This window comes from Haemaphysalis longicornis, unplaced genomic scaffold (assembly GCF_048455015.1).
Source record: "Haemaphysalis longicornis isolate Haplotype H1 unplaced genomic scaffold, Haemaphysalis longicornis Haplotype H1 scaffold_1, whole genome shotgun sequence".
Lineage (NCBI taxonomy): Eukaryota > Metazoa > Arthropoda > Arachnida > Ixodida > Ixodidae > Haemaphysalis > Haemaphysalis longicornis.
In genome coordinates, this window is record NW_027526203.1 from 92,192,622 (window position 1) to 92,216,115 (window position 23,494).

Sequence of the window (23,494 nt, forward strand, 5' to 3'; positions counted from 1 at the left end):
AGTCGATGTGGGCATCCCACGACATGGTTTCTTGAAAAATAACGCCGAGAATCTTAAAGCTAGGTACAAATTCAACAGGAGTCGACCGCAGTAAAATTTGGGTTTGTGCAACTATGTTTTTGTTTTTAGTACGAAATATGACTGCTTTCGTTTTCTGAACGTTTATTCTTAAGCTATTTTTCTGGGTCCATTCGTCAAGTTTAATTAGTGCTACATTTGCTGCAGCTATTAACTCATCACTTGATTGCCCGGAAAAGAAAATACTGGTATCATCCGCATAATTTATAAATAGAGCCGACGGGGCATTAGTGTAAACATCGTTCACGTACATATTAAAGAGAAAAGGGCCTACGATGCTACCTTGTGGCACGCCATGTGAAACCTGAAGTGGATCGGAGAGACAGTCATTTAGGGCTACAATTTGAGTACGATGTTTTAGGTAGTATTCCATAAGAGCGCCGGCTTTTCCCCGAATACCATATTGTTCTAGCTTCCTAATCAGCAGCTCATGGTTGATAGTGTCGAAAGCCTTCGAGAAATCAATATATAGGCCCAAGACTAACTTTTCATCTTCCAGTTGGCTTAAGATATGTTCTTTTTGTGTTAAAAGCGCAAGTTCAGTACTGAACCCCTTGCGAAAACCGAACTGGGAGTCAGACAGCAACTTATGTTTTCCTTCAAAGACGGACATTTTCTGTAAAATAGCTTTTTCCAAGGCTTTCGAAAAGACCGGGAGGATTGATATGGGACGGTAATTTCCCATGTCATTTTTGTCACCTTTTTTATGCAGAATGCTTACTCGAACGACCTGCATTTTAGTAGGAAATACAGCCTGCTCCAAACATAGATTAAATATATGCACTAAACAAGGAGCAAGCAGGGGCGCAACATGCTTGATTGGTTTTATTTGAATACCATCGATATTTTTGGCGCTACTGTTCCTTAAATTTAAAATTATATTTATGATCTCTGTTTCACTTACTGGAGTCAGGAACATCGAGTTACTGTTTCGTGGAAAGTCTGCTAGGTCGTTAGTAGTGGTGGTGTAGCCAACTGTAGTGAAATATTCATTGAAAGCATCCGCAAGGGGTTTTCCCGTTAGCTCTATATTGTTTATCTTTATTCTAGAGACTTTTTCAGGCGATATCTTGTCGTTCAACATCGTGTTTAGTTTGCGCCAAACTACATCCGTCCGTCCTGCTGTAACACTAAATACATTATCTAAATAATCACGTCGCGCTTTCTTTACATCTTTATCTAGACGATTACGATGGGCTTGGTATTGTAGTAGTATTTTCCTATCTTTTGTTTTGATGAACTTCTGGAACAAGTTATTTTTTTCTCGAATTCTCGCGGCAAGCTCCGCACTTACCCACGGTTTTCGAATTTTTTTACTCTGCTTAACTTCTACTAGCGGAAAACTCTCCTGATAAAGTGGTTTTAGAATTTTCATAAACTTGTCGTAAGCAAGGTTTGCATCTACGCTTAAAAGAACTTGATCCCACGATGATTTGGCAATTTTATCATAAAATCCGGAAAGGCTGCGTTGCGTCATGTGTTGAACAAAATATGTACGCCGTGACTTCCGTTTGCTTAACTGACCTTTGGTGCATAGAAATATAGGAAAATGGTCACTGACATCTGAGATCAGCACACCTGATTTAATTTTACTTGCATCAATATTGGTAAGGAAGACGTCAATCAATGAGGATGAACCTTCTGTCACTCTCGTCGGTGTGTCAATTGTGTTTCTGACACCATAAGTATTCATTAGAACACATAGGTTGTTTGTTTGCAAAGAAGAATTCATCATATCAATGTTAATGTCCCCACCTAGTATAATATTATAATGATTCAAATTTACGAACGAGAAAAGCGTTTCTAGGTAGTCCAGAAAAGGTGCTATCTTTCCGTTTGGAGGCCGATAACACACAACCAACAAGTAGCTTTGCATGCGAACAGTTAAAATTTCGAAGTCTTGGTTTAGAATCGAAAAATCTTGGAGTAATTCACAATCGTACATATGTTTGATCAAAATACTTACTCCGCCACCCCGATTTAAGAGTACGTTTTATACCCAGCAAGCTGATACACATCTGTGCTGTCTCTTGACCATGTTTCGGTAAGAAGCACAGATTCTAGTGGCTCGTTCATTTCCTCGAGGCCTCGTTTCTTGTTGCGGACTGATCTTATGTCTTAAAAGACTGAAAGAACGATTGGCCTATACGATTCTGAAAGTTTTGTGGCAGGACGTAGGTCATCATTGCCTTCGGTTTTCCGGGTTTTTTTTCTGTTTTGTGTACTGTTTTACGCGAGCTTGTCCAAGTCGTCAGCACTTCTGACAACTTGCTTGTTCAGACCGTCAGCCTTTCGCACCAGAACTCGGTTATTGCTGTGCCAGACGTATTTGTAATTTTTGACTTTTGCCCAGGTTTTAGCTTCGAACAGCAGCGCTCGAGTTCTTTTTGTTAGGTTTTCAAGAATGAAGATTGTGCCGTCTGTCTCTTGCAGTTTCTTTTGATTTAGCCACCATGCATCCCTATCAGCCTGCCGAGCGAACCGGCAAATGATGCCTGCCGTTTTATCTTTTTTGGCTGGCAAACGGTGAACTGTCACTACATCACTTTCTGTCAGCGCTGGAAGTTTGTTTTTGGCTGTCAGTGCATTTACCTTATCCAGTAGGTTTTCGTTCACAGTCTCTGGGATGCCATGAAATTCAAAGTTGAGGCGACGCTTCCTCCATTCGAGGTTGTCAACGTCATCTATTAATTGGGCTACTTCACTGTCTCGTGCCTCAACCCTTTCCACCCTGTTTTTTAGTTCCTTTACCTCGCGTTCGTTCTGCTCTGTGCGTGAGATCACGTTGTCATATAGGTCGATTAACACCTGCAGTGCATCCTCAATACGGTCAATTGTTTTCTTGAGTGGCAGTAGCTGGTCGAGCTTATCGTTAATCGCCTTCATCCAGACTTTCATGTCCATACTCTCATCCCCCGCGGGATTTCCGCTTTGTGCTTGCTGCAAAGTCTGCGAGCGGGTCTTCGAGCGTCTGCAAGTGCTGCAGCGCCAGGCCTTTCGATAATCATCTCCCTTTGCCCTAAGCCTGGCATCAGAAATTCCAGCGCATTTCCCGGTGTGATATTTGGAACCACACTCACTACAGTCAATAGTACAGCCTGGCTCACTACAATCTGTGCAACACGAAGAACATTTCAAAGTTGGAAGCATTGTCACAGTCGTTCACACACCGGCGGCGGCAGCAGCAGCAGTAGAAAAGTTACACATAGAGCACAGCCATGCGGATCCGACTTCACTAACCTGCAATAACAGTGAATGCGGCTTGAGATGCTGCTCCTTCGTCGCTGCCGCTGCCGCCAATGTCTTCGAGCCCGACGTTAACGGGGACCACCTCTGCAGGCTTTAAAGAAGTATTCCATGTATGGTGTCCAGGCGTCGCGGCGGGGCGCCGGGCATGCGAATTCGTAAATAAATGGCTCAGGTTTAACTCTTCTAAACTTATCATCACTGGCTAAACACTGGCTAAAGACTACAAACAGAATGTTTCATGAAATTTCCCTTTAATTGAAATTTCGCAGCCTGCCGTCTAGCTATATGAGATTAAATACTGGTCAGCCTAAATTTAACTGGGGACGCAGACAATGACGAGAGACGAAGCACAATCGCTGACCTGTGCTTCGTCAGTCAGCGCTTGTGCTTCGTCTCTCGTCATTGTCTGCGTCCCCTGTTAAATTTCGGCTGACCAGTATTTAATCAGTATGATCCAACTAGCTCAGATTCTGCCTACTGGATGATTGGATTATTCTTTTCGCTGAAGGTCACGCACCTACAGAGAGCTGTCGTGCCGCACGTGGCCTAGGGACCAAGCGCCGGCGAAAAAGTCGTTAAAGCCTCGCCTAGTCACGTGGTTGCTTGCGCTGTAGCCCCCGCAACAGACGACCGAGCCGGTGATGAGCGATCAAGCGATAGAAACGATAAGACGCAGTTTGGGCGCGGGACGATAATTGCCATTTGCGACAGGATGAATGACCTTGAAAGATGTATTGTAGTTCAGCTTGAGGTCCAAAAACGAGATCCCGCAGCTTTCTGTGCGCTGTCGAGGCGAGACGTGGTTTTTATGCTTCCGGCGCCACAAGGAGCTCCTGTTTAGGCCCGCCACGGCTTTGTACTTGTAGGTTACTATATTGTTAATTGCATTGGTACGTCCTTTCAGTAGTAGTTAGGCCAAACAGCAGTATTCCGTGAGATTGCGTAAAAAGAAATGTATTCAGAGCCTCAGCCGTCTCAGCAGTGCAAAGCAGTGACTGAACAGCTTATGAAAAATTAGTGACCCGGGCAGCCTTCATTTGTTTCGTCTTCAGGTCGGTTTCGTAAACCTTCTAAAAAGCTGTACCGCAGTTTTGATGAGGACTACAGAAAATAACTGAGTGCATTCGGCGAATATTCAGTGGAGAGCGCCACTAGCATTGACTGGCTTGTTCCTTCGTGCGCGGTGTTTTTCTTTTTGCAGAATACGTCAACGTGCAGCCGACGTCTTCTTGCCCGGCCGCATGCGTGAAGCGAGTGTCGAGCAGCGGTGTCTTCAGGTGTCACTGCCCGTCCCACGGTCAGTTATTCCGCTGAACAAGGCTAGCAGGGCGGCATGATAGCTTTTAAGAGGAAACAATTCCACCTTATATGTCCCTATCTTCAACGGAACATAAGCTCATGCTAAATGACTACTCCTACGCAGCAGTAGCCACTTAGCGGCATACCATGGGTGGCCCCCGAAGTTGAAAAACAGAGTGCAGTAACGAGTAACAAAGGCCTATCAAGTGAGTTTAATGGTGGAATAAAGGAATAATTGACATACATGAGCTTGTTCAACACGTGCAAGAATATTTTGCGGGCAGGCCTTCTCTGCCTCAAAAGCTGGCAAGTGTCACTCCCGCCGAACTACTTCCGAAGGGACTGGACTGCAGAGCCCGTAAAAAATCATCGTGGAACCCGCACGGAAATAATGTGTTTGGCGGTCGTGTCTTGGAAGGTGGGGAAACTTGCAAGGTTGTGTGATTTGTATGTGGATATGGCGTTTGGCACTGGTGATGAGGCCGCGATTTTACAGCTTCTGTGGGTGAATCGTTTCTTATAATGGTCTGCGAATGTTCGCTAGAGTTCAGTGCGGAAGAAAGTTTGGGAGCGGGATGAAATAATCTCAAGAAATCCCTTTGTTTATAAGAAATTTCCGAAATTTCCGTTCGGTAATGTCAACCACCCGTTATATTGCCGGGAGCGCACGCTCCTATGCTCATGGTTCATAATGCTCCTGCCCCAATCTTGGCGATAGATGTCATGGTACTTTTGGGAGGTGGCACAGTGAACATAGACGCAGAGCAAAATACGTAAATCAATAAATAAACAAACAAACAAATAAATAAATAAATAAATAAATAAATAAATAAATAAAGTATCGCTAGAACAAGCACAATTGCAGAGAGTAATGAGCATTATTCCAACCCATAAGGAGAAATGGAAACTTTATGGGGAGGACTGCAGTGCGGAAGAAGTTGGTCGTGCCCTGGTTCAGTCTCCTGTGCTGACTTTTGCTTCCCCGAGGCGGGGATTGTTCCCGCGCCCTAGCGTGGTGCCCGCGATTGGCATCGAGAAGCCGAGAGCGTGCCTAAAGATGAAGTACAGCTTTGGTTCATTAGAAGAATTTTTATCGCAAACTGAACACAAGTAATGGAGGTATTAAAGAAAACATGAGAAGCAGTGGCGGCATTCTAGACACTTCCCGTCTACTTGTCCACGCCGTCGCAGAACCTTGTTTGTGCGAGTTACGGCAGCCGTACTAACCCATCGCTTATACACATGACACGATGATTTTACTGGGGCCGCTGCTTACGTTTGATCGCAGCACTTGAATGCCAAGGTGCAGATAACACACTCATAATAACGCGTTCAGCGGTGGCCCAATGACGTCACTCGGGACCAAAACACGTCACTGTAGGGCGAAGTTTGCAGGTTTTTTCAATATTTCCTTATTTTTTCTGTTAAGAGAACGTATTTTGTCACTGGAATGAAGCTGAGGGATGCACTGAAACCCAGTGCCTTGAAATTAAACAAAGCTGTATTTGTCCCCGTGACCCCTTGAAGGTGCGTAAGTGACCAACTTTTAGGCTTAGGCCCGCACGGGGAAGAAGCCAACTGAACTAGGCCGCTGTTCTGCTAACCTGGGGCCAATGCCGAACCACGGTACCGCAAACATTGCTCGCCAAGTTTTGTTGAATACACACTGTGGAAACACACGTTAGCATGTAATCATTCCATAATTTTATGTAATTCTAATCTTGGACATCGTCCAATCACGCAGCACCTTTTACTGATGTCACTGCTGCCACTTGGTGCGGCCGCCGTAAACCACGCATGGTAGTTTTTATTTTTTCTTGCTTTGTAAAATAACTGCCGCCTTATCGCCCACATACACGATGAATAGTGTGTTTATTTGAGCCAATCTATGCAGTGAAAGTAAAAACAGGAGCTGGACAAATTTACTTTAATGTCCCTTTAATGTTGCTCTGTGTGCTTTCTCGAAATTGTCTGTGTATACTTTCATTCAAACGCAAGCATCACCATCAAAATGCCAGTGGGTCTTTTCCACGACAGCTCACCTCTATGGCCAAACACTGGGATCAGGAGCTCTAGATTGGTCGCAGGCAAACTCCAGCATACAATTTGTCTTTAAAAATCTGCATAAATTAAGAGAATCGTCTACAAATGCGTAGCATTCTTACTTCTCCTGCCTAGAGTGGGAGTTCCTTGCAGCTATTGTTTTTGGTTTTTCCGAATTCTCTTCGACCACATACTTCTATGTACGCTATTATAACGATTATAGGTTGAACTGCCGCTGAATCTGCATTTTTGTGGCAATGCAGGGCGTTGCACGGTTCGCCACATCTCGCTATTTTTTCTAGTTTTTTTATTTTGTTTGGTTTTCAAGATTTTGTTCGACTAATTATCTTCATTTACGCTATTATAACGATTACAGGTTCGACTTGCCCCAAATCTGCATTTTTGTGTGAATGCAAGGCGTCGCACCGTTCGCCACTTGTAGCGATTTTATTTATATTTTATTTATTTTTGTTCTTCAAAATTGTGTTTTCAGAATTACCTCCATTTACGCTGTTATAACAATTACGGGTGGAACTCCCGGCAAATCCGCATTTCCGTGGGAATGCAGGGCGTTGCACGGTCGGGGCTCTGAGGGTACTCAGCAAAGAATGCTACGTAGCAAAATACCGTTTGTTCTGGGAAATTGCGCAATGAAACAATGACGGTTTTCATTGCGGGCTATCAAAGCACAGACACTTGTTTCTAGCTAATGGTATGTCTGCCCCTGCTCCCTGCCGAATCATTTTGGACACAGAGTTTGGGTATTCATGCTAACTACGTAAAGGGAGACTAGCGTAAATATTTCTGTGTGTGTGTCAGTAGTGGCATTATTCACGTGATTGCGGCCCTGTTGGCCCGCCCGTTCTCGCTTAGTAAAGTGCGGTGCAACGGTAATTGCTTCTTTGCCGGTTTAGAAAACGGTGTCGGGAAAGCACGGCAAAACGTGATTTTGTGTGCATGCGCGTCGTCGCATGTTCGTATGCGGAACGTATTTTCAGTAGCATAGGCTGGTTCTCCTGTGCCACGTTTCCGGCGTCTAATTCAATTCCCGGCAACCGCGTTTTTGAGGAACAACTGCAGCGACCACGAGATCAGTAGGTTGGAAAAATCGATATTCCTTCCAAATCGTGCCACAAAAACACGTCAAGTACGTTGCGCCTCTTCCAGACTTGGTTACGAGGAGCACAGTTATGGAGGGCTTACAACGGGAACCACCTATCGGTCTGTACTGCACCAACGCAGGCGTTTTTGCACCACGTGAAGATAGCGTCCCGGTTGGAGCTCAGCTCCACAACGCCTCATCAACTAGTGCTTGGGCCATCTGAGGCTTAGCATCAGTGCATGATGCAGCTGAGGGGAACATGGCTATAGGTGCCGGGTGCGTTGGATCTTTTGCAGCTATGCGATAAATAGATTTCGGGAAATATTCGCGGTTTACCGTTCAATGAGGAGGCTGCTCTCAAGAGTTGCCCTAGAACTGCCCTAGAAGAAGAGCACGCTGCAAAAATGAAAACATTGGCGTTCGCCGGCTGTATTCCGATATGACCGTACATGAAGAGCGTCTTGCAGAAGATGCCCGCCGACCTTATCATTCTTCGGAAGTGATCTGTATTTGAATTAACACACTACCGATGCCTCGGGGCGAATGCACTTCGCGCAAGTGTTACGAGTGTTGATTCTTTTTGCAATAACTAATAAAGGAGTCTGCTCTAATTTTCGTATGGAGCTCATTCAAGCAGTGCAAGGAGATCAATACTTTTCCCTCAATATTTGGCTGGTGAAGTGACGCAAGGCAAGCAGCAGGAAAAACTGACCTCAGATCCACTTACGACATGGCCGGAGAACACTCATTCATGTCGGGTAATTGGCTCTGACGATAATTGGCCAATGAGCGGCTTGCGAGCGTCACGTTTTGCATCCTGGAGCTCCCACAGAGAAGAACTTCCTAAGAGTTAATATCTCGCAGTTTAAACCTATAATGGATTTTCTTTGGCGGGAAAGAGCACGATTACGGGAGACCCATCCGCTGCCGCAATCGCCCCAGGTGCTCATTCGGTCGCGGACTATGACACCTTCGGATGCCATCTTGCAACTTATTGTGACTGCATCCATTGCTAGGTTTACAGTTTCAAGTACGCAGTGTATACCCTCCAGCAAACATACCAACCGCTTGTTTTTTTTCTATAATTTACCTAATTATACTGAACGCACCCTCACAAAAATGGATTACGAATCTCTGAAGAGTTTTCATGGAGATCTTATGGAGTCACAAGAAACACGGTAGAAACATATCATGAACTCTAAGCTTATGAAGTTGCCACTATAAAAAATCTACAAAATTTTTATAGCTACTTCTTCACATAAATTCATTAAGAGCTAACTCTTCAACACCTCTATAAATGTTCTGTAAAATTTCTACAGTCACTTTTCCATAGAAAAGTGACTGTACTGTCTGTGAACTTAAACAACTCAAGGCCTCTATAAAGACTCTGTGCAATTTTTGTTGCGACTTCACCATAAAAGTTCATTAAGAACAAACTCATCAACATCTCTATGAATATTCTGTAGAACTTCTACCGTCACTTCTCCATAGAAGCTCGGTGAACTTAAGTAACTCAAGGCCTCTATAAAGACTCTGTAGAATTTTTGTTGTGACTTACCATAAAAGTTCATTAAAAGCGAACTCTTCAACATCTCTCTGAATATTCTGTAGAATTTCTACCGTCACTTCTCCATAGAAGCTCTGTGAACTTAAAGAACTCAAGGCCTCTATGAAGAGTATAATTTTTGTTGTGGCTTCACCATAAAAGCCTCCAAAAAGACTATTGAATTTCTACAGTTAGTTCTCCAAAGAAACTCGGTGAACTTTAACTCAATTATAAGCCAGCTCCCCAGAACTTGTATTGTTTGCCATCATAACTCGTGTGTACCAGTGGCCGCCCTTCCACCTAGGCAATACGATACACGCGTGCACACACACATACACGCGATTCACGCGTCGCGCGTGCGTCGGCGTTGATCGGCGGTGCCGCACCATCACGCAGGAGAGCTGCGAGAAGCCGCAACCACATGCAAACGCATGGAACCGGCGAAGTCACACGTCAAGCTGTGCGTCGACGAACGTTGCTGGGCATGTTTCAGTGAAATCGATCTGCACCATTTTTAAGTTATTTTTGATCGTTTATGGGCAATTATTTTCGATTGTTTAAGTGCAGTAATTAGCACTCTAGATTTGCCATACAAAAATGCACTTGTCTTACTCTACTCGTTGCTAAGAATGCTTTCGGGCCATTTCGGAAATGTTGCAAAATGTATTTCAAGTTGTCACAGTCAAATCTGAACAAAACAACACAGCCTCATGAACAAAAAGCACTTCAAACAACTTCGTTCCTTACAACTTGATGTCCTACCTAGAAATAATGTCGCACTGCTTCATGAATTCAAAGCGCGAGCAAAAGAAATTTTCAGCGCTGCCTTGCTACTGAGGTTAGAGTCAGACTTCATTTGTAGATTAAAAGGCGAGTTGTCCTGGTACCCTTTGTTTCGCCGGTAAAAAAAGGTTATCTAAATATCACAAAGAAATAACAGGGAGTTTGTGTGAAGATTCGAACCTTTGACCTTCAAAACAGTAGCCGAATACAGAACCTCACAGAAGGACGCAGGGACTTACTGCAGAACTTCGTATACAAACGACGTTGCCAACGAGCATTGTAAGGTTTTGTTTTTTTTTTCGGGGGGGGGGGGGGGGGGCCGCGCGGCGGGGCGAGGTGTCATTGCCGTCAAATCTGAACAAAATGAGATAGGATGATAAACGAAGACGCAATTAGCGCAACTTTACTTGCTATTTGATTTAACCTTGATGTTATGTACCGGCTGCAGCTTCATGAATTCAAAGTGTGAGCAAAGCAAATTTCAGGCTGCCTTGATATTGAGGTTACCGTCGAACGTCAGGGCAAAGTACTCTGCCTTTTTTTGGCCTTGAAAAAAAAAAGCCGATGACACCCTCATTGCAAAAAAAAAAACAGTGAGGTTTTGCCAAGATTGGAACCATGGACTTTTAAGACAAAGCGCAAACACCCAGGCTCTCAACCACTCGACCACGCCAGATGACAAGGCGTGGACCCAGAGATTCGGTACCCTAACAAAGGCTGCGAACGAATATTGTCGAGTGATTCCTTTTCGTCGTATTTGACAAATTGTGGCAGTGATAAGGCTTGTTTCTTCCGCACCGCTCTTGGAGGCGAGGCCAATTATGCTAATACTGCAAGTGATGTAACCAAAGCTCCCTTATTTGAGCGAAGAAAAGCAATCGCGCTTCATCGTTCCCCCTATGCAAGCTACGGTAGCCGCGAATGAAATTGAATGCGCTGCTAGATTTCTGGCATTAATCAACTTTGTTCGTTACGCACCAATCTTGCAGCCAAACCCATCATGCTAACACTACAAGCAATGAAGCCAAAGTTCCCGTATTTAACTCACAAAAAGCTATCCGAAACCCCCGATCTCCACGATGGAAGCCAAGCTAGCCACGAAGGAATGCGCACTTCGGAACAGAAATAGCTTGTAATTTGCCTCAAGGCACCCGATTACCGCAGGTTAAAAAGAAATTGCTTGTTTTTACGAAGGTAATGACCCCAAACCAGGAGATGGACATGGAATCCGGACGATGTCGTCTGCTTTCGGATGCTTTCTGGCGCTGCGTCGACGCTGACATCTGCCGAGCATATACATCAGCGTAGCTCCCGCGTCAGCTCACGTCGCCGTGCATTTGCCGACACGGTCAACGCGGGGCGATGTCGACGCGCGAAAGTGCGGAAAATGCGCTGCAAGTGCTTGCGGCCTCAGAACAAACCGTAAAATTACGGCGCCCGCAACCCCACACCAGCTGTATTTCCACCGTAGACCCTGAAATTGCCTTAAATGCCGTAATCTAGATTGTCGGTACAATTACTCTTTCCTTTAAAAAAACCCTACGCTGAAGCTTTTCTTGTATATAATTGGCAACTAATATCTGTATTTACCAATAACTTGGGCATCTATTTCGCAACGCGTTTTTATCAAGGTGGGTGTGATTTCAGGAACTAGTTTTTAGATGCGACGCTGAGAGGAGCATCTCTTGCCGGCGGCCCTGTCCTGCGTCCGTCGTCGTCGGCGTCCGCGTCCGCACAGCTGCGTCTCTCCTCCGCTCACCCCCTCTCCTCTCTCCGATAGCGAACACTCTCGCCCAACATCTGCGGGCGCCTGGCGCAGCGCACTCTCACTCCGCCGGTGGGCGGCGCGGCGCAAGCGCGCTGTGCGCATATGCAGCGCCCTCTCTCTCCGTGGTCTCCTCTTCTTCGGGCGCGCTACGCGTATAAGCGGAGTGCCGCGCTCCGGCCGGTCTCTCAGTCGACGGTCGTCCGCGCTACGCGTGCTCTCTCTCTCTCTCTCTCTCTCTCTCTCTCTCTCTCTCTCTCTCTCTCTCTCTCTCTCTCTCTCTCTCTCTCTCTCTCTCGCATTACCCGACGATTGATCACGCAATTCGAGTAATCGACCCAACGGAAACGCACAATGGAACCCCCTTCAGCGTCGCATCACACCAGGGTCCGAGAGGGGAGGTGGGCATAATTTTGTTCCCTCGGACGAACATGATACAGGAAAGTCGCTAGGCTGCGAGTCCGACCGTCCGACAGTTGTATCAGTTGTATTAACTGCACTCCGTATTGATGCGCGTGCTACTGGCCGGTGATGGCACGGGCAGAGTCCTTCAATGCTTTTCTGGTCACGAAACTCCGGCTCCCGTTTCATACAGGGACAAAAGTTGCCGCTAGGGTCGCCGCTGTCAGCGCGGGGACATTTCATGCCCGCGCCTCCCGCGCGCAAGCATTCTGCCGAAGCTGGTACCCGTTCGAGGCAGTTGTTGATAGCTCATAAAATATTCTGCTATCGTTCATATTTAGCTTGACGTACAGTGCGCAACGCCCCTGTCTATAACACGGAGTTCAACTTCAACTGGTTACCTCTCAAAACTGCGGACTCAAACTCTTCGCAAAAAACGTTGAGGTCAGAATACATGGTCAAGACTTCAGAATGACATGATAGTTTTCTTCAAATGCTTTTCGACCGAGGCGAGATCAGGCTAGGCTAGAAGTACGAAACCTGCGTTATAGACAAGGGTGTTGCCCTCTGTACAATGTGGTTGCTGCACTCGCGTGTGAAAAGGTTTTCTTCGCTTGCCTTTGCATGATATGAACGCTTTGATGGAGCCAGTCGTGCCGCAGCAGTTATGAATGTACCTGTTGTTGCGGTAGTTCTTTCATCTCGTGCAGGGCAGCGTAAAACTGTGCTTTGTTTAAGCGAAGGTTATCTCGTTGGTTTTGCGACTCTGGCGAAGCCTCAGATTGAGAAATTCGCAAATATGATACGCGCAGTGAGCCCCCGCGGTGACGCCGATCGCGCTATGCAATCCGACCGTCTACGCCGCCGATGATCGCCGCGGCTGCGGCACCGAAGCTAAAGCTATAAATTTCGTGTGTTTAGTTTTTTACAGATGACCTCATTCCTGTGCGCTCATTACATAGAGCTTCAGCAAAGCTTCAAACTGCGAGCGATGGAGCTTTCTTCGCATTAATGCATGCCCATCTCTAGGATTCTAGCCAAGTTTAAGTTCGAGTTCGCAGCTACCGTGTGTTCGTTTTCATGGAACTTCAACAGGGTAATAAAACTTGCTGTTGGGCTAGTTGGTTCATTCAACAGAGTAACGTTACATAGGCACAGAACGTGGAAAAGTGCGTCTCGCGCAATATTGTGCAGCCACTGAAGGTCATTCGGGAAGCTCCAATTCCCGAATGAGCTGCTTTCCCAGAAATGTCCCACCCTCCGAGCCAGAAATGTCCCACCCTCCATCGACTATACTCGCAAGGCATAGCTATGAAGATACTTGACCGGGAATGCTTGACCTACTGAAATGAAGCAGTGTTTCAAAGTCTCTAAAAAAAACACACCTGTTTATGAGCATGATGCTGCTGCTCCACCACTGATTTATTCAGCTGACTACTTCACATTGGTCAAAATACACTACATGTTGTCAAGCTAACGAGTCAATAATGCCACGAAGGGAATATTTCAATACATATCGTCATGTCCTCAATGATGATGGAGTGTTCCTAAAACAATACGGTTTATAGCAGAAAACATTTTCACACATAAGCTATAAAAGCATAAACAACAGACAGCGCAGCGATGTGACGTACTCAAGGGCAACTTAAAGTTCTGAAAGGAAGGAGCGAACTTGTGTTCCGCAATAAGCTAGAAAGCATAAGCGTCGAAGAAACAGTCAGCAAAGTGACTTGCACAGACGAGTGTTAGCGAATTGAATGCCTCAAAGTATGCTATGCATTCTTTACTGTGGAAATGCTTTTCTTTCGAGAAACATTTGTACAGACCGAGCACATTGCTAATGAGATAGAAAGTCTGGGTTAGTGACGACAAGGTTACATCTTTTACTTATTAAACAAAACTGCCGAGCGTTGCTTACGACAGACAAAGTAAATTAGCGCTCAGCTCGTAACACAAGATCAGACAACAGGGTGCATTCATGCACTAGTAACAAAACAAACAAATCCAAGGCACGCATCGCGGCAAATGTTCGCGAACATGGCACCATTGCACAACAAACCTAATGGAATCGCGGCTTCGGCTTGCTCAAATACGCCGGCAGCCCGTCGAATAGCCTTGGAACGGCGTGGGGCCGCAGCTTGGGTTTCTCACGTCGCAAAGAGACGACGTCTCCTTTCACCAAAAAAGTGTCGTTCCAAACAACGTCCGCAGTGTCAAAATGTTTTTCGCAGAAACGGACATGCTGCGAGTCAAAAGAAAAGCCGCCGGCTTCCTGTCGCGGTATTGCACGTTTCCACTGCTCGCGCTTATCGGCGTCACTTGGCAAGCAAAACAACGAGACCTTTTCGCTCGTACCTCTGTAGCCAGGGCGGCATCCCGGTACGCAACAAGTCTTGGGCATTTCCGCCCAGTGTCCTCGCACAATATCACTAAAGGCGTCACATCAACTGCTAACTTAAAACACAGAAAACAACGCGCCGATGCTACCGGATTCCGTGGGAGTGCAGCTACGCCGACGCAGCGCGCACGTTTCGTCTGTCCCCCACTATGCGCTCAACGCCGCCCCGCGGCGGCTTCGGCGACGTAGCAAACTGCTCCCATAGCGTTACAGCGGAGTTTCGTGACCAGAAAAGCATTGAAGGACTCTGGCACGGGTGTGCACGCCTTCAACTTTCGTTGTTTTTGTGAATTGACTACCATGGATTTATCTACCGCACGAAGAAATACTGCCAAATAGTGCAGGTAAGTGAGTACTAGTGAGCCTTATTTTCTTGTTGCTCTCGAACTTCGGTCTGCGTAAGCGGTTAGCCCTAACGTATTCAGTGACTCGCTTTGTGCGTTGCGCAGATTTGTTGGTAGACCTTTGTACTTGGCTGCTGCGAGTGTAAACAGAATCAATTCTCGCGCAATTTCTAGCCCCGTGTTTGGTGAAGTGTTTGTGTCCTGTCCTGTTTTGCTAGCAGAATGTTTTGATATGAAATAAAATAAGGGAAGCTGGAGAGTGCGAATATGAGTGCATGTGCGAATAAAAGTGTGTGAATACATTAAACGCACATCGTGTCCTTTTAGTGTGATATGCACTCTTGGTTTTTGTTTCGTTTCTGCAGATGCCGTTTTTTTTCGTCTTAATAGTTTTCGGTTAAAAAACGTGCCCAATCAATTGAATGATTGCCGTGCGTGTGGCATTACAATAAAAAACTAAATCGAGTGATTTCCGAGCGTGCAGCATTAGATTAAAATGCTATCTGGATGCTTTTTTCGCGTTTCGATTGAATGTTCAATCTTTTCTAACGCTCAGTTTGGTCGTGAAATGTTGGAATGAACAACGTGTATGGAACCTGAATTTATTTGTAACGTCAGAACTACCCGCATGTCGTAACTGTTACAGTAGTATGAACAGGGTTGGTTGCGCTTCGTACTCTTACTCATCGCGAACGTAAATTAACCATTCAGAACCTAGTAAAAATATTCAAAAATGGCTGTTAAATTTCTGTCACTTATGGAAGTTCCAGCCTAATGACTTTTAGTGTGCAACACATCTTGGTGATCAGAGTAACGCAGCGTTTGGGATTTCGCAGGTTTAAGGCAGGGTATGATTCGGGTGTCTGGCCTGTCGTTTGCTAATACTTTACATGTTGCAGGCTGCTGACTGGTGCAACTTGCATTAAAAATGACTTATTGGTGCGGCCTACTTCACGGATCGAGGCTGTTTCCTAATCGGGCATCACCGACTGCTTGTCAGTCTATGCAAAAGTGGGTGAACACGTTTGTTTTACGGTTTTTATGGACCTTGTCTTGCTGTTACATGCACAACGGAATTTCAGTAATCTGAACTCGTCATTTTTTGGCTAGAGACTCTTTAGAAGATGTTTAAGCAGTGTTACACCAGTGCCGTTTTTGGTGACTATTTGTGCAGATTAGATCTTTCCCGACACAACGTAGCACTGCGAATGCTTGATGTAGATTTACAATCTAAACAGCACAAGGTACGAGCTGACTCTCATTTGTTTATTGCACACTAAATGTATGTATATACTGAACTTTTGTGGAGACGCAGATGTCCTGCTGAACCTCGAATGATGCCTACCATTCCGAGAGGTTCTTTCAGCCACGGCAGCCAATTTTGGAATGAAAGAAAAGAAACAAAGTGCTGGTACTTCACTACTGCACCCCTCAGACCAGATATAGCTTCAGTGTGTAGAACCCCCAAGTTGAATTTATAAAGGCAGATCATCACTCACATCAACCGAAGCAGTGCGCGTAATGATAAAAAAACTCAAATATGCATGAAAAAACTTCTGACACATTCAACTAAACAGTAGTGCCCTGCTGAGCATCCCTTCATAAAAGCTTTAATGACCTTCTGGGCTGATTGGTATATGCTTTGCTCTAAAATCCTAGCCCCACTGAATTGCTGGTCATGATAGCACGCCCAACAAAGAGGAAATGGGGGGCAAGTGGGCCAAATTCAAATTTTGCCTGTCGCAAGTGGTGAATGCCCATTTCTTTGGCTATATCATTAATGCATTGTGTGACGCAGAGAGACAAAAATAAACCTTGGTTCAACACCTTACACACAATTTTTTCTTCTTTCGGATGCACATAGGGATGTCGGTAAAAGAGGCATTGCCTGTTCGAAATGCCTGGCATTATTTAAGCATTTGGGCACCAGTGCGATATTCCGGTGCATATATACATTCTTTGTGTTGATGAACATCTGAGAATTAGCACTTATTATTTTCCTGTGTATTTGCAATTGTGAGCTTAGGTCAAATTTTCGTGCTGTTTTCTTTTCATCTTTTACAAGCGGCAATTTGCCTCGTAACATGTTCTTTTGCTAGAAAACTTTTTCAAGCAAGTTATGGCTTTTCGCAAAATTTATTTCAAGGATTTATTGCTCTGTTTATTAGCGTTAATGGGATTTGTCTATTGTATTTAATGTAAATTGTGAACACTTTCTACTCAATATTTAATGCCAGTGTACTGCTCCAATAAGAGCATGTACTGCTCCAATAAGAGCTGAACACTAAAGATAAGGAAAAATTTCACATACATATTTCTGGCTGATGACTATTATGTGGGCGTGCAAAGTTTGGTTGGTTGTAATTGTCAGGTGACGACTTATCCGTAGCTGTGCACGTTGATTTGAAACTTGAAAAATTACTCAAAAAAATTTTGTTGTCTTTTTTGCTGCTATTAAAGCTATAAATATGACAACATGCATTATCCGTATCTGTTGCTGATCAAACTTCCTTGAGAGATCTCTTCATACACAGTAAGCTGTTAGTATAGCTCCAGCTTTGAAATATTTGGTTTAATGGTTATTTAAAAATTTTTGGACAGAACTCCTTGTTAGGGACTTTCACGTAGTGTGTAGCACATTGCGTTTCTTGCAATTGTGCATGTCTACATCCTCAGCAAATACCCACAGGACAGAGGGAAAAGCAAACATAGGACAAGCTCTGAATGTCAACTAAAATAAACTTATTGGAGTTACAAAAAAATGTATACCCAGCATGTATACAAAAAATGAGAGAAACTTAACCCAATAATGCCCGAGGCTTTCATCGGGTTAAATTTTGTTTTTTGTGCATCTATTGGCGGCATATTTGTGTGTAACTTCCGAGCCTGTCCTGTGTTTTCTTGTCCCTTTGGGCTGTATGTTTGGCACTGTTTAATATTATGCTGTATGTTTTGCTGTATGTTTTGCACTGTTTTGTATTATGCTGTATGTTTTGCTGATTATTTACCAACATTACTACAGCTGTACATTTTGGTCTGTTGGCGCTGCTCATGACAAAATAGTTCTCCCCATCGCCTATTTTTGCTCTGCTTTGGCTCACGTCTCCCCACACGGACACCATCCTTTGTTTTATTTTTGTTGTATTTGGCACCCTTTAAGCAGCACAAGGCAGGTATTTTTCTGTGCCGCTTAGTGTCTCCTCCTTTCAACAGTTTTTTAACCTGCATTATTTTTTTGGTTGAAAGGAACCGAACATATTTAAGGAAGCTCTGTAACTTTTCTTTGTGCATTTGTGTTTTTTCTTATGTCTGCCCAAGGCCGCCTTGCCAGCATACTAAGCAGTTTTGACATGAACCACGCAACCAATCGTATTAGGTTGGAAGAGTTGTGCTTATAGGTATTTCGTCTTCGGCCTAACTATTAGGGAATGTCCATCATGGCATTAGTGGTTTTTTGCAGAGGAAAAAGCTGCTGTGGTAAAAAACCACGAAAGAAAATTTGTTCGAAGCCGTACAACACAACGTGTTGCTAGCCATAGAATACTATGCGTTCAAAATAGCTGACATCTGAGCATAAATTGTCCATCTAATTACGGACACTTGTTTCCTGCACATTGTTCAGAACATTGGTTTTTAATGTGGATAGTATTTTGGATTTTTCTCGTCTATCAAAGGAATAAGTGGATGATCCGCATGTTCCCCCGCTTAAGCGGGGGATCAAACTTTCCTTCGCACGTCTGAAGAATGAATGAATTCGAAAGCTAAAAAAACTTCAAGGCATTGAAAAGGCATTGCCAAATAGCTGATGATAATTGATAGAGAGCAGACATCGAAGCTGCGGAATAAAATAATAATCAACAACAAAATAATAAACAACAAAATAATAATCAGTACTTTTTACAGTTAGTGAGCCTCCCTTGTACAGCAGGGGTCCTGTGCACATCTATATTGCCTAAAACATATTGTTGGGCTTCTCATGTGTGCCAGCTACTCACAACTGCACGAGACATGACAACGGACATAGGCAGAGAATGGGAATGACAACCGCATAGGTGTCCTGTGTATACAGGCACACAAGCTATTTAGGTGTCCAAACAATATTCATAAGTGAACCCAAGTTATTGGTGCTTTTATTGCATAGCTTTTTTTTGGCTGGTAACCTGTCATTCTGGGGATTCAGATGAAACTTTATCAGCCTTCCGTAATTTTTGCTGGTGCCGAACATCTAGTGACATGAGGTGGCTTTTTATACTGAGAGATCGTGTATATGTGAGCAAAATGTTTTGAATTTACCACTGCTGGTACGGTTCATGTAATAAAAATAATTTAGCACACATGCACCCTTAAAAAATTCAAGCAATGACACAAGTATTCAAATGAGAATTAGTGTATTCTTGCTAAGAATTTGTCATCAAATTAGCATTTAAAGAAACTAAAAATGGGCTAAATATCAGCATCCAAGAGAGTCAAACCAAAAACAGAACTTTAGCAAAAAAATGATATTTAAAAAAAAATGTTACTTTTGATATGTTGTATTCGGATATCAGCTTGCTTTTTCTTTCTTTCCAGCCTGCACAAGTGCCAAGTTTGCTGTGCGACAGCAGCTAGTGAAGGCGACCCTCTTGTCCATAGTGTCACGGGAAACCAAGGGTGTCAGTCAGTCAGCCGCATAGTTCTGTCTCAAAATTAAATCGATCGTGAGTCCCTGAGTTTTGTCTCTGCTTATATATTTCAGCAGCTTTGACTGGCTGGCCTTTCAGCTAGCTGTCTCTGTCTGACTAAATTTACGTGTGACTATTACTGCTGCCGATTTACATCTGGTGACACTGCCAAAAATGCCCTTATTTTGCCAAATAACACTTACTTGCAGCAAAGCGTAAAATGTGTAATTATGTATCAATTTGCTAACCCAAAATAGTCATATAGTTCAAGAAACGCATTACAAAAATGGCAAGAACACGTCAGGAAGTACGCAGAAATAAATGAAAAAGCTCTGTAAGAATACGTCATGAAGTACATAAGATGTCATCATAAAAGCCATAGAAGTGGATCAAGAAGTACACATAAATCTACTTAAATAGGCTGCAAAAATACATCAGAAGTTCTACAGAAAATCACTCGTCAAACTCTCTACAGAAACTTCATGAGAAGTGCATCAAGAAGTACGCATAAATCTACATAAAAAGGCTGCAAAAATACATCGTAAGTTCTACAGAAAATCACTCGTCAAAGTCTCTACAGAAACTCCGTGGCCAAATACTTGTTGAAACACGTCAATAGCGCGTAAAAAAATTCTTCACAAACTCTACAAAATCTTTATGCAAGAGGAAGACAAAACCAGAGAAATACATCGAAAATACAACAGGTTTTTATTTATTTATTTATTTATTTATTTATGATACCTTACAAGCTCAATAAGAGCATTGAGTAAGGGGGGTACAAACTTCAAAGAGTTATAGGGTGGTCATCAATAACATGGAATACACAGAAAGTAACACAACATCGTGACAAAGCATGTCTAGTCACTGACACTCAAACAAATGAATAACGCGAAGGTTTGCCGATATGCAAAAAGCTTGGATAACAAGAAATTCAGGGTACATAAAAGAAACACAGTAAAAACATTCGGAAGGCCAAGGTATAGAATTCAAGTGAGCAGCAACGGCAGTGCGAGTGAGCGACAAAAACTGGGAGAACAATAACTTAGATACATCAGAGGTAAGCACAGTAAAAAAATCGTAAGGCCCAGGTGTACAACATACCCACGCATTTTCCAAACTACTAAACTACTATACTACCAGCCGTACGAAGTTCTTTACCAACATAAATTGCTAGACAACGGTGAGTACAGCAAAGACTAAAGAGAACCAAAGAGAAGTGTGAAACTAGGCAAGTGGCACAGCTGCAGCTGCAAACATCATTGAAGTTGAAGCGATATTAGTGCGATGAAAAATGGTTACACACATGTTCGCGAAATGAATCTGGATCGGTGATAGAGGCGATGCAATCGGGAAGATCGTTCCACAATGATATGGTCTTAGGAAGCGCTGATAAGTTGAATGCCTTCGTTTTGCCGTAGATGCGAGTGAAACTAAAGTGATTGTCCAGGCGTCTGGACATGCGCAATGGTGCTGTTAGGGGTAGCGTAGAACGTCTTGTGCTGTGAATATATTTATGTAGCAAACATAACAGTGCTACAGAGCGACAAACGTGCAATGGCGAAATAGAATGTTCTTGTTTTAATGTTGTTACGCTGCAATGAGTGCTATAATTGCGAGATATAAACCGGGCTGCTCTGTTTTGTATGAACTCTATCATTTTGGTTAGGTATCCTGGAAAGGGGACCAGACTGAAGATGCAAATTCCAGCTGGGGGCGTACATAAGTGAAATAGGCCAGTTTACGGATGCTTGTTGAAGAATTTCGCAGATTACGGCGGAGATAACCTAATGTTTTTGAGGCTTTCGCGCAAATAACACTAATGTGTGCCGACCATGAAAAATTGGGTGTTACATTGACGCTTAAGTATTTGTAAGAAGAGCAATGCAATATTGTATAATTTTTAATAGAGTAGGAATAATTAGAGTGATTGTGTTTACGACTGAAGGTCATAGCACGACACTTGGAATAGTTAAGAGATATCTGCCACACGTCACACCAGTCACTAATTATGTTAAGGTCTGTTTAAAGGGTAAGGTGGTCGCCATCATTGTTAATAGCTCGATATATTATGCAATCGTCAGCGAATAGTCTTATATTGGAAGATATATTATCTGGCAAATCATTTATGTAGATGAGAAATAGTAGAGGTCCGAGAACGCTACCCTGTGGAACACCCGAGATGACATCAGAGGGAGTAGAGACGTAGTTATTAACCGTAGTGAATTGTTTTCGAAAGGAAATAAAATTGCGGATCCACGAAAGGGTTAAGGTATCGAGTCTAAGTGCAGATAATTTGGATATTAAGCGGCAATGGGCAACGGGGTCAAAGGCCTTTGAAAAATCGATGAATACGCAGTCAGTTTGTTTATTTTCATTCATATTGAAATGGAGATCGGTTGTTAATTCAAACAATTGGGTGTCACACGAGAAGCCCTTCCGAAAACCATGCTGGTGAGGAAAAAAGAAATTATTTGACTCGAGGTGACGGCGAACATGGGAAGCGATAATATGCTCCAACAATTTGCAGCAGATTGACGTGAGCGAGATGGGTCTATAAGTATCAGGTGAGTGTTTACTTCCACTTTTATAAACGGGAACCACTTTACCCACGTGCCAATCATCTGGAAGTTGACCAGACATCAAGGACTGTTGAAAGATATGAAGTAAGAATTTGCTGGATATGTTTTTTATGTTCTTTAGCATTTTTGTGTTAATGTTGTCGGTTCCCGATGAAGTAGATAGTTTAAGTTGGTCAATGAGGGAAGCAATACCTTCGACTGTAAGAGCTATTGGTTCCATAAACGCCCAGTCGTAATCTGCGATGAATGGTATGTTGGAATGGTCTTCTCTTGTGTATACTGAAGAAAAGAACCTGTTAAAGGGACACTGAAGTGAATTTGTCAAGCTCCCGTTTTTGCTTGCACTGCGTAGACTGGCTCAAATTAGCACACTTTTCATCGTTTAATCGGTTGACAAATCGGTAATTATTTTACAAAGCGCGAAAGAAGAAAAACTACCATGCGCGGTTTGCGGCGGCCGCACCAACTACAGCTGTGACGTTAGGAGGAGCGGACACCGTGATTGGACGATGCCCAAGGTGAGCAACCAAACAAGTTTCGGTTTCGGTTCTGTAAAACACAACCGTTGGCGTTGTTGGATGGGCATTCTCAATAACTCAGTAATCATCGTACCGCGCTTCTGCCATGTTGTCAGCTGTAAAAATGCATAAAGATAAGCCTCCTAGGACGGATCGGAATCGTAGCATTCACTAGCCGAAACCTACGCAGTGCATGAACGCCCACCGCGTACCCGCAGACGCCCAAATGTCATGCGCTTTTCCCCCATATTTGGAGCTTGCCTCCCTCATGCCTGTGTCGTAAAAAGCGTGTTCGCACCAGGCCAAGGGTCTGTTGATTCTGGCCTGTGCCCACTGCCTACAAGCAGTCGGTGCTTATGGCAACAGCACGACAACGAGAACTCGCTAGCGCGCCAGTGCCAGCCTGCGCGCGTTTTGTGAACTAGTTCGTGGAGCCATGAACGTTGCGGCCCAAAAAACGGTGAACTCAATATAGAAAACATCGGCGGAAAACGAAACAAACAAAAAAAAAACCACGTACCCGCGGGGATTCGAACTCGTGCCTTGCAAAATACTTGCGGTGGCATACCTAGGTAGCAACCCAGACCGCTAGGCCACGGAGCGGGCTCCGCTGGCATTGGTAATATAGGGTATATATTGTACAACCAGTTTACACTTTTATTCAGTTTTGGCATTTCAAGCAGCTTAGGTGACTATTTGTTGTATTGCGCTCGTGCAGTAAGCGTCG

General features: G+C 44.0%; 1 protein-coding gene and 1 long non-coding RNA gene across 13 annotated transcripts in view; both read left to right on the forward strand.

Moving 5' to 3' along the window:
- LOC144178022 (papilin-like) overlaps positions 1–23,494 on the forward strand; it is a 758,094-nt gene that overhangs the window by 510,816 nt on the left and 223,784 nt on the right. For all 12 annotated transcript variants that reach the window (XM_077705608.1, XM_077705588.1, XM_077705615.1 and 9 more), the window contains one exon: positions 4,529–4,624. In XM_077705608.1, the coding sequence (XP_077561734.1) occupies positions 4,529–4,624 (96 nt within the window). The remainder of the gene's footprint in view (positions 1–4,528; positions 4,625–23,494) is intronic.
- LOC144178109 (uncharacterized) lies at positions 12,469–20,021 on the forward strand. Its single transcript, XR_013323947.1, has 3 exons — positions 12,469–15,009; positions 15,909–16,020; positions 19,579–20,021. It is a non-coding gene; the product is annotated as an uncharacterized LOC144178109 (long non-coding RNA).